Below are 16318 nucleotides of genomic sequence, written 5' to 3'. Positions count from 1 at the left end.
AGTATGAATGTTCTCGGTGGAGTCACGCTCAGCTGATGTGAGAAATGTGTGAAGGAGGACCAGGAATGGGCAAATAGAGCCATGGGAAAAAGAGGGGACTGGGGAAAATTGTCTAAGAGAGAAGGTGGAACACAGTGAGGGAAGGTAAAGACTGCAATTTATTATTTAAAGATTCCAATTACATCTTTTTACAAGCTGGGTTAATTTTTTTTTCATAGTTTTTGGCTTTCATTCCTGTAAGTTTTGATACTATTTTACTCAATTTCTGAGATATGTGGCACCAGTGACCAGATTGATTGATTAGAGTACACAGTGTGTAAACAGTTTAGCCAGATTATCTAAAAAAATTTAGAGGTGAAACCAAAAGTTATCATCTCACTGCATAGAAAAACTGCATGTGCTCACAACTACGGTATGGTACTGTAGTTACAAATTGGTGACTGGTTGCTGAGCATAGAAGTTTGGTTGGCCCAGATCATAAAAACACAATTCTCAACAGTATAGGGTAAAGTTAAGAGTGTAAAATGAAGTGCACTGTAACTGAAATAAAAAGCTAAGCATTAGAGCTGGAGAGTATGGGATGTATGGGTGAATCTGTATTATGGAGTATGAATAACACAAGTGGGTCTGTCTCTTTGATGTGTGTGTGTGTGTGTGTGTGTGTGTGTGTGTGTGTGTATATATACCTCCTCCATGGCACTGATGAGATTCTGAGTTGATTTGCTGATGTCGCCCCCAACAGTGGTGGGCCCGCCTCCCTGGTAAGTTGAGTCGGGACTGTCATGGCCGCTCATCTCCACTGTGTAACTGGCTTTAGTCGGCCAACACAGCTGGTTGTGCATGACGAAGTACACTGCAAACACATACAAGCCCTGTAGAGAGAAAAAAATATCAGCTTTAAGAACATTGTCACCGGCTCTGTTCCTCAATCAGAGTTCCTCAGTATCATATAAGATAAAACCAAAGTCTCTGATGCTGAAAGGTTTCATGGTTGTTTGTGATGCCATGGATCCAAGAACTAACTAACTAACTAACTAACTAGATAGATAGATAGATAGATGGATAGAGAGATGATAGACGATAGACAAATAGATTCTAGATAGACGGTTGGTGATAATAGAGATGATAGATAATAGATAGAAAGATAGATGATACATAGATAGATATATTATGATAAAGAGATGATAGATATATTATAGATAGATAGATGATAGACAGAGAGAGATGATAGATGATAGATAGAGAGACAGAGAGATGATAGATAGATAGAGAGAGGATAGATAGATAGAGAGAGAGAGAGAGAGAGAGAGAGAGAGAGAGAGATGGGCTTTATTAATCCCAAAGAAATGACTGTGTTACAGCAGCAGGTACAAGACACACACATCCATACAGAATTACAAGAAATAATAATAAATAAAATACCAAATATGAATTCATATATTATAAAACTTGTATTCTGTTAAGGATAGAGGGATAAGGATAGATTGTGTTGTTTCGAGTCATACTGTAGTCAGGATCGATTATTATTAAGTGGTGCTTTGCTGTTGCACAAGCCTTAACATTTCTTTCACATCATTATTAGCACCACGATTAATGGAGAATTACTTCACCATTGGTCCATGACATCATTGGCACCCTGGTATTTGTGGTTCCTCCACTTCCACGGCATTACCAAATCCTCTAGGTCAACAGCACCGGGCTGGGAATTACCCCAAAACACCGCAGTGTCAAATACCACGGCGCAATCCCATATTTCACAACACCCATCACAGGGCGATATGATGACGGCAGACAGAGATGGAACGCACAGGAGTGCAAGGCACAAATGTGTGAATGTGTGTGCATACAGGTGCACGCAAACACACAACCCATCCTCACACGCAGACATTTAGACGCATGAGTGTGTTCATTCTAGTTGAAAGTGAGAAGAAATGGGCATAAAGTAAGATTCTGGACACCATGACATCCAGTAAAACATAGACATGGTGGAGAGCAAATCATACAAGGCATATATGGTGTTTAGATATCGTCACTGTCGGGCAGAAACCTTGTATCTCCGTATTTTGTCATTTTAACTTTTTTTTCCTCCAGAATGTAATGCTATTGATCACCCTTTACATCTGTCTGTGGGTTTTTACAAATATTTAAACAGTCACGAGGCGATTTCATCTGACTTTGTCGAAGATAAATAGCTCAATATAATGTCAAATTAGCAGATTATTATAGTATAGTTTGTTACTATTCAAACCATAAAGCTGCATGTTACCAAACCACATGCTTCTGTTTTATGTCTAACACAAGAAACAGCAGATCAGACAGCTGATTAACAAAAGGACAGTAAACTTTGCAAAGCGATCATCATTACCCATGTAACCGAGGGATATTGACACAGAAAAAGGATTATAAACAGTGCTGATGGTTACAATCAACATAACGAGGAACACAACAGGAACCGTAAGTGGAAACTGTGTGTTTATGGGTGCACTGTAAAACAGGAACATCCAGCTTGTAAAAAAGGGGAAAGAAGGGCTGCAAATAGATAACACATGGAACACCTCACAGGTCATTAGCTGTGCTTTATAGCTTGGTCATACTTAATCAGGGAGGTACACAAACTGTCTGAGTGCTGTACATCCACGTAAGAAATGTAAACGTGTCTGTGCATTAATGTACCTTTGAGGACAAGTGTGAATGAGCTTCGAAATGAGAAATTAATATCATGTCCATTAAGAAATGAGACATTCAGGGTTAGAAGCTAGGTTAAGTGTTGTGTAGATTAATTGTACCGTCTTGCATTTTCCGTAGGCCTGCACGATTCGGGGAAAAATATGAATCACGATTTTTTAAGCTTAGAATTGATATTACAATTCTCTACCATGATTTTTTTCTCACAAAGTGTAATGTTTATCGCACACATGAACCATGACAAAACAAAACAAATTGGCAGTACCGAACATAGATTTTTTTTTTGGCACCTATAGCACATTGCGCAATCACCACAAGCCTGTAAACACAGAGGCTTCGATGAATAAAGAACATAAAGTAAATACTGGCCATTTAAGTACAGTAGGCTACCAAAAATAGTGACATATAACACATTAAACTAAATATGGCCCTGATACAGGCTCTATCTGAACTCCTTAAACATGTCTTAACATAATTTTAGAGATTTTAACGTCAATGTCAAATGCTTTCAATAAATTAATTGGAGAAAATAAAATAAATTGAAATCTTGACCAGCGGTGAATAGAGATCGCGATTTTAGAACGATTTATCGCGCAGGCCTAATTTTGTATGTATCGTGTATGAAGTTAAGGAAATAATTGAAGCTTCCTTCTGGGAACAAAAGCAGCCAGGTGTGTATTCATGTATGGGTGTGTACTGTACAGTATGGTGCCTTCCGTGACTGCGGCTCCATCACAACAGCGCTGTGGGTGATTAGCACAGGTCATTAGCAGGCTGTGCAGCTTTAACTGCCATAGGCCTGTTATGTAAGTGTTCCCTGATCACTGGAGAGGCCACGTCTTTAGAGATGGAAAGCAACCAAACCTGAGGAGAGCAGGAGGGACAGGGAAGGAGGTCGGTAGAGGGGGGAGCAAAGCTTGGCACAAGAGAAAGCAAAAAGGGACCGTGAGCAGAAACACTTGGCGGCAAGAATGACATTAAAATTGGATGTAGATACAAAGAAGGGAAAAGGGATTAGAATGTATTAAGTTGTGATGGGTGAACTGGTCAAGGAGACAGAAAGTAGAGTTGGCTTCAGAAAAAAAGTACAGGTAAAATCAAAGGAAATAAAAAGCCCACAAAGTCTTTGAACTGACTCGTGTGGGAGTGATGATGTTGATGGGAACAGTGCAATTCTTGTTTTAAACTGGATAATTGATGCAATATTCCCTTCAAGTGCTTTGTGTTGTGTGGAATTAATTTTCTATGCTCATAAAAGCAACAGATATATTTCCCCTAAATCCTAATTCTTTGCAGGCTTCGCACAGCTGCTTGCATGTGCGTAGACACCCGTGGGCCTGTGTCTTCTTTTGTCGTAATAACACACAGATATTCGGTGTCCTATTTATAGGCGAGTACAAAGGTTAAATGAGGAAGCGGGGGTGGAATTGGATTGTAATGGAGCATGGTGCTGCTGGGGATGTCTCTGACTGTGACGATACAAGGAGGTAAGGTTTACCGGCAGAGGGGCCTCCGCAGGAGGAGATAATGAGGGCTGGTGATTTGATTATTGTCATCTAATTCAGCCTGATGTGGCACAATGTGGAACCAGAGTGACAGTGTGGTTTAATAGAAAAACAAGGGATGGAAGGAATAAGAAAAGAAAAGAACGGCGGTATTAATCAGCGCAAATAGGATCAGTTTCATAGTTCGGTTCAATGGAATACCCTGCTGGAGACTAAAGGTTGCTTTCTACGAACACAGCGCTCAATAACCAAATATAATCTGCACTCGGCAACACAAACACAGCTGTGCACAGCTGTAACATCTGCAGCTGTTTAATGGTGTTCAGTAATCAGCTGTTGGGAAATGTGCCACACAACCACATCAATAACAACAGCAAGGTAAAGATGGAAAATTCTCCTAATGGAAAATTCACGGCGTGAAGGAAACAACAAGCGCTCTACTATACTTTGCAGCAGAGACCTATAACGACTTCCAACCTCAAGGCAATGAACACAATGGAAAAAGATAGCATGAAAGACCTGAATAAACGATAAGATAACATGTTTAAATAAGCCGCTCCTGGAGTAATAACTTGGCAGGACCAAGCAGTGTAGTTATGCAGCACTTTACAACATACACATTTTTAAATGAATGCAACAACGTTTGGTTGAAGTCTTCTTGTGCAACATATTTTAAAAGCTTTCTGTAAATAGTTCTTTAAACAGAATTTCCTGCAATGGCACTATGACACATTAACACAGAAATTAACTACTTTCACATTTTTTTAGGCCTGAATCTGTTATCAATCATGACATAATTTTATTGCTGTTCAAAGTCTCATTATCAGGATCCCAGTTGCTTTCCGTAAACTTTCATTTAGTCCTAATGGAAGTCCCACAATAACACAAAAAAAACCCACCTCTTACTGTGACTCTTTCCCCCTTCACAGCCAAATTAAATAAGCTTGCTCCATAAAATGCATGTTCACACAAATCTAATTGCAACCATGCTTGGTTCATGGCAACAGGGTATCTTGGCAAAGCAGTGCTTTGTGAAAACTGGGTCAGCTGAGTTTGTTTACCGCTAATCAATGTCCTTGGACACGCTTTGGCTTTGGGGATCTTCACCTGTCAGTTCCACTCTGATGAATCCTTCCTTATTCCTACAGCAGACCCAGACCAAACCCCAGAGGCTCCCGTTTTAGTTTGAGCTTTGAGGTTGCAATGTAGGAGACAGGATTGGAAATCAATTGCCATAGTTGTTTTCTAAAAGATTTCTCTTTTTTTTGTTTTGTTTTAGTGAAGGCTGGGTTTGAAAAGTTGGCTACAAGTGTCAACTTGTCGCCAGAATTCGTCCGGCTTTGAAGCCAAGGGCAAACTGGATATAATGGGAGGCAATCTATTAGGTTGACATGATGAAGTCCTTTTATGTTGTATTTCCCATCTCTCAGTAGAAATGTAGCTGATTGCTGTAATCAGCTACACTGCCGGCAGCAGGAACGGGACGGGAGTTTTATACGTGATGCGCATGCATGCCTGTATGTTTATGTTATTTGTGTGAAGGTGCATGCTGATTGGCTCACTGACTCTGATGAGATTTACTCCTTAGGTATTGAAATTGGCTATTGAACGACAAGGCAGTTTTCGATACTCGATACTAAGGAGGCAATAAACAGAACTAAACAGAGGGAACAAAGGACTTTCATCTGAAGTGTTTCTACAGGGTTAAGGCAGGTTATTTAGCTCAGTCAAAAGACAAATTAAGCTTGTTCCAGTAAAAAAATGACAAGTAGAAAAACAAAGTTTAGGAATGTAAGAAATAAATGGTCACTCAATCTTTCGGGACAAAAAGGAGTGTGTCACAGAACTAAAATAATTGACAAACTTGGTCATATAACCGATGACCGCTGACTTTAAAGAGCACCATCACACTATTGGTCCGCTGAAGAAACTGACCACATGATGTCACAGATTGGGACAAACTCTATTGGAGCTCATGAACAAGTGTGAAGTGCGACATCGACTGTTTGCGTTGACATCACTTCTCCTCATTAGTCACTTTACCAACAGGAGGAGTTTACTTTGGTGCCACACTGTTGTCTTTGGCATGTGGATGCCACATATCACCACTGGTTACCACAGACCTGTTATGGCACACTTTACAGGCAGATGGTGTCTCTCAGAGGATGACAGAAGAGACCGCAACATTTATAGACTAGACATGAAAGAAAAGAGCCTATTGTGCCAGAGAGAGTGAGGTCGGGGGAGCTTCCTGGATGTCTGTGCAAAGAAGACATTTTTGAGTTGTTTAAGATGCAAGACATTTCCACATAACTACACATTACTCTGCCTTCAATTAATTATCTAATTAATTAGTGCTAGCATTTAGAGCTGCAAAGACGTATGATTAATCGATTAGTTGTCACTACTACTTAATTAATCGGCAACTATTTTGGTCATTCTTTCCCTTGACAGGCAATGGAATTTATCATTAGCTATAAACGCTGTGATGCTGTACTTTGGAGATTTGTTGGTCAAATGTCTATGTGGTACCATGTGTCCGTATCAAATAAATATGAAATGAAAAAAAAAAATGAATTAATCAGTTTGAGTCATTTTTTTATGAAATAAAGTAAAAAAATCTTTGAGTCCAGCTTCTTAAATGTGAACATTTTCTAGTTTCTTCTCTCCTCTGTGAGAGAAAAACTGAATATCTTTGAGTTGTGGACAAAACAAGACCTTTGGGGACGTCATCTTGGGCTTTTGGAAAAAAACTGATCGACATTTTTCACAATTTTCTGACATTTTATAGACCAAACAACTAATCGATTAATTGAGAAAATATGTAGCGCTGTATGACTATAGAATTATACTTTCAGGTAAAGGAAAGACAGCAGGCTTTACAACTTTGTGAAATTATCCCACTCAACACAGAAACATTTTTTTCTTCTAATCAGTCATGTGCAACCAAACAGTAATGATACCAACATTATAAAAAAGAATAAACTTGTTAACACAGGTTTGCCATCTGTGTATCAAAACAGAGAGTCGTCTATATATTTTATTACAGAGTTGGCCATGGAGAAATCTACCACCAGAGGTATCAGTTGAGTTCAACCTATATTCATTGATAATTGCCTGCTATCTAACTCTTTGAAGTTACAGTAGATAGCAGTGTACAGTAAATGTCAGCGGTGAAGAGATATGGAGTTATCTAGTGCTTCATTCACGCCCTTTCTTTATCTCCTCTGATACTTGGAGTCGGAATAAAGAAACAGAGAAGCAAATTAAGAGAGAGGCGAACAGAGAGACAACAAACAAACAAAAGCACAAATGGAAAGCTGAGCGAGAGAGAGAGCGAGAGAGAGAGAGTGAGAGGCTTCAAAAAGATGCGACAGTGATAACCGCCTCTCTCTCTCTCTCTCTCTCTACTCCAGAGGCTCTTTTTGCTCTGCCTAGGCCAACACATCAAAACAGGGCTTCAAAGTGGGATGAAGTAGCCTTCATCACTCTCACTTTCTAAGTCAACAAAACATCAATACACACACACACACACACACACACACACACACACACAGGTTTGTGGCACTATCTTTGTGGGGACCCGTCATTGACATAATGCATTCCCTAGCCCCTTACCCTAACCTTAACCATCAGAACTAAATGCCTAACCTTAACCGTTACCCTCACCTTAACCATAACCTAATTCTATCCCTAACCCTAAAACCAAGTCTTAACCCTCAAACAGCCCTTTAAAGTTGTGGGATCAGCATTTTGGCCCCACAAAGCTGTCAGGACCCCACAAGTACACTGGACTCCCGGCTTTTGGACCACACGAATATAGTTAAACAAGCACACACACACACACACACACACACACACACACACACACACACAACAAAAAACACACAACACACACACACACACACACACACACACACACACACACACACACACACACACACACACACACACCTCTAGTAGCCCAAGGTTACATCCACACTACTTTCATGGTTAAACGGCGTTTTAAACAAAAACGATCTCTGTCCACACAAGCGTCTGGACTCTGTATCAGAAATGGTCTCTGTCCGTATTAACATATCTGACAACTCATATCCCATGACTGGGTGTTCTCATACACTGGCCATAAAGGGTGCTGCTGTTGATTGAACATATGAATAAAATAACTGTAAGGAACAAATAAAACAAGTCTTACCAGCAAGCAGTTAAAGATGACGTAGAGGATGAGCATCCACAGAGACCTGTAGGCCATATGGAGTCCTGCCCACAACCAGACCAGGGAGATGAGCAGGAACAGGTAGAGGACCAGCGGCACCTCTGGAGCACAAGGTAACAACAGCAGAGGATTAAAAAAAAAAAAAAAAAAAACATCTGCACAAGTTAGTCTATCAACAACTAAATAAAATACTATACATAACTGAACGTTATTCAGGTTATGACTAACGTTTAACATGATATAAATGATTCACACTGAATGCTTGAATCCAGATGTGAATGCATGATGTAGTTTCTGGGTGATATACAGCACAGTTTAATGTTTATTTGTTGCAGTGTTTCTGAAGTGGGGCGGTAAAAAGGGAGGGTTGGTGTGTGTGAGCCCGGAGCGAGCCTCAGGAGCTGTTTACTGAACCGCTTCTTACAGTCCCAGTTCAGCATCGGTGTATGGCCGTTCTGCTCCACAAGTCTTAATGAGTACACATGGTCCACATGTGGAGTAATGTGGACCCTGAATTAAGACCAAACTGGTGTTTGGTGTACATTGCTAGAGAGCAGAAACATAAGGTTGGCTGAGAAGACCTCAGGCGCATACTGATTTTTGTCTTCACATCGTGCAGACACACACACACACACACACACACACACACACACACACACACACACACACACAAAACACACACCACACCACACACACACAAACGCTTGATTTCACCGACGTAAGAAGTCCCGCTATGTCTTGCGCAGCCCTGTGAGTTTTACAAGCAAGTTTTGCAAGCACACGCACACACACACACACACACACACACACCATAGCTGAGGGCTGCACTCCCATTTGCCCCACTCAGTGCTTCATCTTTTCAGTATTTGAGGTGCCACTAATGCTAATACTAACTGATCTAAGAGCCAGTGTGCAATCCTTTTGTGCGAAAATGACATTATTATCAGACATGGTTATAGAACTGATCACTCAGTTTAATTAATTCACTAAAAAGAAGTGTGCAAATGTGGTTGGCATTCATCGTCCAGAAGTGGCACATCTTCAATTCTCACAGTAGGAACACCATGACTGCTGTGTTATTCATTCAAAGCCACAACAGGCTTTTGGACAATTTCGTTTTTGTGTCAATTTTGTTTGATAATCTGTAGCTTTTAAATGTTTGAGCAAGTGTTTGTGAGATAAGACGAGACCACAGAGAGGTCTTTCTGCACAGGTTTCATGTAGCAACTGGTAACCCACTTTGTGTCAGGGCTAATATAGCACTGTCACACAGGCATACAGTTTGTTATGCTGCCCATGTAGAGGTGAATTCTGTGCCTCAGACTTTATTTATAAAAGGTAAGGACAGTTTCATTTATAATCCTTTTAACCATCGCCCCTTGCACTATTCATGATTCATGATGTGGGAGTCTCACACTGGAGTGGAGACTGAATTAAAGCCACCGACGTCCCCTTGCACCTCATCCATATCGGGTCGTGATGTTCCTCTCAACTTGAAAAATAATTCCCTTACCTAATATTGGACCGGCTAATTAGAGGACAAACAAAATGAACAGGAGCAGCCTGAGTCAACTGTCAAGAGTGAGTCATCACAACAGAGAGAGAGGCCTGATAAATTTAACAGCTCTTTACTATTCAGCATGTTTCTTTCAGGAGGAAAGATCTACAAGAACATGATGGAAGAAGCTGTTTACTAAAAACTGTATATTTTTAAATGAACGTGGTCCGTATAAAAAAGAGAGTTTTACAGAAAAAGAGAAGAGGCTCCACTTCATGCACTTTATTAGGGATAGACCGATTATTGTCCCTGGCTTTATTATAGGTCCGTTTGCAGATTATCTGCATCAGTGTTTTATTAGCCTGATAACTGATAAAGTTAATGAATTAAAAAGTGTGCTTCTTTGGCTCAGCTACAGCTCTGTGTCTGTCCCTCTGCTTCGGTTTCAGGCCCTATTTACACGAATACACTAGCGGTGGAAAACGACGAAATATTTGATCAGACGGCATTTTTGGGGCTTTAAAACGCAAAAAAGTGAAACCACCCTCCAGAGTGGAAATCTTAAAAACACTCCACCGTCGCGTTCCCATCTAAAGGGTAAAAACGCACTGTGCCGCGTGTGTGTGCGCGCCGCATGTGTGTGTGCCGCATGTGTGTGCCGCCCGCATGTGTGTGTGCCGCGTGTGTGTGCCGTGTGTGCGCCGTGTATGTGCCGCGTGTGTGTCTGTGTGTGTGCCGTGTGTGTGCATTGTTTGGAGCAATAACTCCACCTCCTCATCTGTCCAGACAACATTTCAGCTTTTGTTTTTTGCTTCGCGCTACTAGGGAGAGAAGCAGGTGCGTGGACTTGGTGGTGTTGTGTGACAGTGTTTGACACTACCACCTAGCCGCCTGGTGTGCATACTACATCAAATTTTACACACTTTTGCATCACCATATGCACGCAGATTTCCCCCCCAAAACGCTTGTCTAAAAGTGGAATAAAAAGTGAGAACGCAACGGCACTTTTGCGTTTTCTCTTCAGATCGTCTAAACATAGCCTCAATGTCCCGCCCACAACACTATCTGACTCTCTTTTACTGGGTATTATGTTGAAAGTTTCTAATTTATTAAATAATTGCTTAAAGCATTTAAACTAAGTTTGTGTTGGTGTTTGTAACATTCTAAAATCTTAATTTTGACTTGATTTTCACTGTAAAAGCATATCGGTTCCAAATATCGGTTATCGGTTTCACCAATAATCAGTATCGGCCTTGAAAAACCACTATTGGTCGATCCCTACACATTATAGCCTGCTTGTTCAGTTTTTGTGTTATGCCTTGTTCATGCTACACAACTTTAACTGTAATTTTCCACTCGCCGACAGGTTTTTTAGCTCCCAGACAAAAGCCCCAGATCAGAGGCAAATACGCAAATACAGTACGCAAATCGGCGATTGAGCGCGACGTGTGTACCGCTCAAAGACACGAGCCAAGGTAAAAGCTTGCTGGTGCCACTCAGACGCATTTCAAACCTGGACCTGCCAGGGAGCTACAGCCAATAAGAGCGTAAGACATGGGATGAGTGTAAAACAGGGGGAGGGGATGCCTGTACTTTACTATATGTAGCGTTAAGTTGTTGTTGTACTACAGACTATAAAGAGTGAAGACGTGTGGAAAACAGGCTATTTTGTGAGCATGTGTTGCAACGACAACACGCCCTAACAATAAGGAGTAACCAAACTGAAAAGTAAAGAAGGATCGAAAACAGGGTTTGAGAACTGTGAACTAAAAAACCTTAAACCTAGACCTAAATCATTAGCCTGTTGTTGTTAGCTCAAGGCTAGTCTTGCTTTGCCAGACCATCCACACGCTGCGGAGCGGAGGAGGGTCTGGCTAGACCACACAGCATTCCGGGATGGGAGAAAAAAGTGCTCTTTATTTAGTTTATTGGCATTTCTTAAACCCATCAGAATCCTTATAGGCGGCGCTAAGCTCCACATGAAGTTGCTGTTGTGCAAGAGAAAACTTAGATTGGACAGAAAGTCTAGCTAGATGTCTGGATTTACCCTGCAGAGATCTGAGGAGCAGTTAACCATAGTCCTCAGAAATCCACCGGAGTTTAAAATTCCAACACAAAGAACGTGGAAGGAAACGGACATCGGCGAAAACAAATGCATCTGGCGGAATTTCAATGGAGCAATCCCGGAAGTGGAACGTCAAGAATATAGACTAGCTCAAGGGTGATTTTAGACCAAAGATGTCAATCAAATGTCTACAACCATACTGCATTTCTGTTGCTGCAATAAAGTAAAAAACACTGAGTGATTTACTAAAGATATTCTGTGAAATACTTACAAAGAGACTTTTGTCTGGTTTGGTAAAGTGGCTAGAATTTGCCCCTGCCCACCACTAAGATCATCCTGTGTGTCTGAGAGTGTGACGGAAACATTGATAACTTTCAGCTCTGGTGGGGTTTTCTGTACCATGGCTATACGGAGCACATCCTTAAAAGTTCACAATAAGATTAATCTAATATATTACATAAACATAAAAGTATTTCAAGGCTACATCTTCAACATCAACTGTACCTCAGACAGACATAAATGCTTCAAATCCAAAGGGAAAATTCTAAATGAGACTGCTGAGTCACTCTGTAGTCTGCTGGTTGGGGTTACATAGGACATACTGTACAGTTCAGTTCAGTTCACAAGTAGGATGGAAACACAGGGCACTGGCCCAAGGTTTGCACAAAAAGCCCTCACACTTAGGTGCCAGTTCCACCACTCTGTCAGTTCCACTCTGCTCCGAGTGCTGCTCCTTACCTCACTGCAGCTTTCCTCTAGCTGAACCCTGTTGTACTTTTTTTTAGCCACATTTCCTTCTTCTCAATTTTTTTTCTCCTTTTTATGCCTCTCCCTTTCCCTTTGAGACTTATATCCTGCCAGTGTTGATTCATTCTGCCAATACTCTGGTCATTGTTTTCCCGATGCTTCAGCATCATTATTTCACACGTTGGGCCCTATTTTAACAATCTAAGCACACAGCGTGAAGCGCATGGCGCAGGTGCGTTTAGAGCGTGTCCAAATCCACTTTTGCTAGTTTGATGGTGGAAAAAATGGTCCGTGCGACAGGCGCATGGTTCAAAAGGGTTGTACTTAGTGTCTTCATTAATTCATAGGTGTGTTTTGGGCGTAACATGCAATAAACCAATCAGAGATCATCTCCCATTCCCTTTAAAAGCCAGGCGCGTTTGGACCTTGGCCTAACCCGCATTGCTATTATGATGGCAGATTTGCACCGTAATATTTTTATTTTTAATCTTTTGCATGTTTGTGTGCTGCTGCGCTTCCCTGTGGGTGTAACAAGCATAGTGTGCACGAGCTGTGCATAAGCCTAGGCACATTTTACTAATTTGCTGTTAAAAAACCAATGAAATGCTGCGTTATTGACTTTAGACCAGGTTTTTGTTGGTCAATGGCACGATCACTTCCCGCTGCCTCAAGATAGCAATACGCCCAGAATTCACCTGAACACACCTCCCTGTAAGACCAGCACGCCCATGGGCGCAAAGATAGGCGCAGGTGCATTTGCTATTTAAACGACGCGGGTGCTGCGTCGGTCTTTAAAATCGGTGGATTTATGAGGACTAGGGTTGACTGCTCCTCAGATCTCTGCAGGGTAAATCCAGACAGATAGCTTGACTATCTGTCCAATCTGAGTTTTTTTCAATCTGAGCCAGACCTTTGGAGGAGGGTCTGGCAAAAGCGAGACTACTTTGCGCTCTATGCTCACTCTGGACGTTTTATTTCGGTGCATGTTTCCTCAGAGTCGATACATCTGCTTCAGAAGCCCGTTCATCAGTTGCTTTTCACCGTTTTTTCTCAGGCCTCTCAAACTTTCCACTGTTTCTAGTCAGAGCAACATTGACTTTCTTTTTTTTTTCTCTCTCTCTCTCTCTGTTTTTCTATTTTGCACATCTGTCTCTATCTGCTCCCTCCCTGGTTTGAGTTTTCCAACCATGTAAGCACATACCATTCTGTGGACAGGGCAGAGCTCCCACAGTAAGAACAGGTTCCCAGAGCCAAATGCTGACTGACTGTTTGGCTCGATACTGCTAAGAAGAAGCGGAAAGGAGCAGAGCAAGCACAAGTTTTCCAAAGTTACTGTATGTGTGCATATACTTGTATGTGTGTGTGCAAACATGCATGAATGCCTATGCATATGCCTTTGCATAGACACGCGAGAGAGTCTCCGCTCTCTGCTAGAGAGATGCTAACTGATGGTCACGGGGATCTTTGTGTCTGGCGGAGATAAGAAGTAAAACAAACAGTTGAACCCCCCAACAGGGGTGTGAATCTTCACTGGACTCACGATTCAATTAGATTACAATTATCCTGTCAAGGATTCAATATCACGATGCATCAGGATGTGTCACCTCCTCAATATTATTATATATTGCTACACATGGTTTTCATCGACAAATTCAAGCAAATTCAACTCCCCTTTTTATTGCATCTGCTCTTATAAAAGACTCTTCCTGAATGTAGCGGAGTCTGAACACAGCAGACAAAAGGCAGAAACAAAATAAAGCAGCGAGCGGAAAATCAACAAGTAACATCAGTATGCAAAAATCGAATATGGTCTGTTTCAACACCCCTATCCACATATCAACACTATTTGAAGTGATTTCCTCTGGACATCAGGGAGCTACTTTTCTCCACAGGAGAACAGGCCCATGTTTACATTCGACCACAGCTGGTTCCTGGTGTGAGAAGACAAACTGAGAGGAGAACTTCAACAAAAACAGCTGGGGCAGAAACCCAAGACATCGCTGTGACAGAGAGGTCAGCAGATGTAATAACAAGCTGTAATAAACGTGGGTTGAACACGCACAGACACCCCACACACAAGTTATACTGTATGTGTGTGAACTAAGAACATTTAGGAACTGTGTTTTTTTATATTGTTTAATCTGCAGATGATATACTGGTAGAGTACTAAGTTTGCAAAAGTATGTTTTTTTGTGTACTTTCATGGTATAAACACATACAAGAAGTTCATTTGGCAATTTATAAAAAAAAAAGAACTAAGCCCAACAGTGCTCAGATCTTTTTAAAGATAATTGTTTAGGTCTTTATTTGAGAGGACAGCTTAGACATGAAAGGGGGGAGAGAGGGGGGGAATGACATGGAGCAAAGGGCTGCATGTCGGAATGGAACATGCGGCTGCTGCGGCGAGGACTGAGCCTTTGACCATGTGTGCACGCTCTACCAGGTGAGCTACCCAGGCACCTAAGAAGTGCTCAGATCTTTTAAGTAAAATACAAACATTTAAGAATACCAAATTAAAAGTAAAAGTGAGTTTTAACAACTTTATATACAGTTTGGTCCAGTCACAGGGTCAAACGGTAAATCTGAGATGATTAATGAGGTAGGAAAGAAGAAAAAAAAAGTAGTTATTATTTTATTATTTAAACAAACCCAAGAGAAGTTCAGAGGGGAAATGTTTCTTTGGTGGATCTTAAACAACTTGCATACATATGAAATGTATAATAACAAATATTGTATTTTCTAAGCTTATCCAATGTTTTTAAATGTAAAGTCCTATTCTGAAAAGTAACTAGTAATTATAGCTGTCAAATAAATGTAGTACAGTAAAAAGCACAATATTTTCCTCTGAACTGTAGTGGAGTTCATCAAATTGACTGTGTATGTATTGTACTTAAGTACAGTACTTGAACAAAAGTACTTGCACCACTGAAACTCAGCACTCTAATGGCCCTATCTTGCACTCAGCGCAATTGCCTTTGTACACCGACGCATGTATCATTCCTATTTTGCACCCGACGTACAGCGGACTTTTCCCTCCACAGACGCACGTCGGTAAATTAGGGAATGTATTTGCGCTCCCGGGGGCGGTTCAGCGAAAAGAGGAGGCGTGTTCCGGCAAAAGCGTTCCTCGTGCTATTCTGCAGTTTCAGAAAACAATTTCCGCCACAGACCAGGAAAAACCTGGTCTAAAGTCAGTGGCGCTAGTCTAAAGTCAGTAGCGCGTTATTCAGATGCTATTTTAGGGGCGCATGCTTGGCCATAATGTAGCGTGTGCCCAACGAGCATACACTTCTCTCATCTAAACGGACGCAGCAGTTCCCATTTTTGCAAACCATACATAATTACAAAGAAAATTATTACTGAAAATGCGCTTCAGGTGTTTGGATAGATCAGGAGGCACTTTACAGTACAGTCCTCAAAAAGTCGCAGCATTCTTTGTGGCTTGTTGTGTTTTACACATTTCCATGAATCATGGATGTGTTGATGACATAAATGAGGAAATATTAGAGGAATTAAGGAGACGTGATGTTGAACTACGGCGGGATTGGACACTCCGGCGGATTCTGGTCCGGGAGTAATGCGCGATGCGCTCCTGGTGGAGC

The 16318-nt window shown here is 41.3% G+C and overlaps 1 protein-coding gene across 2 annotated transcripts in view; it reads right to left on the bottom strand.

The window, feature by feature from the left end:
• The window catches only part of adgrv1 (adhesion G protein-coupled receptor V1), a 176074-nt gene that overhangs the window by 13507 nt on the left and 146249 nt on the right, over nucleotides 1-16318 (bottom strand). For both annotated transcript variants that reach the window (XM_039802605.1, XM_039802606.1), the window contains 2 exons: nucleotides 8386-8507; nucleotides 687-872 (listed from right to left, as the gene is read on the bottom strand). In XM_039802605.1, coding sequence (XP_039658539.1) covers nucleotides 687-872; nucleotides 8386-8507 — 308 coding nt within the window. The remainder of the gene's footprint in view (nucleotides 1-686; nucleotides 873-8385; nucleotides 8508-16318) is intronic.

Source organism: Perca fluviatilis, chromosome 6, assembly GCF_010015445.1.
Source record: "Perca fluviatilis chromosome 6, GENO_Pfluv_1.0, whole genome shotgun sequence".
NCBI lineage: Eukaryota > Metazoa > Chordata > Actinopteri > Perciformes > Percidae > Perca > Perca fluviatilis.
The sequence above is the reverse complement of the archived record's forward strand: the minus strand, read 5'-3'. Positions and strand labels throughout refer to the sequence as shown.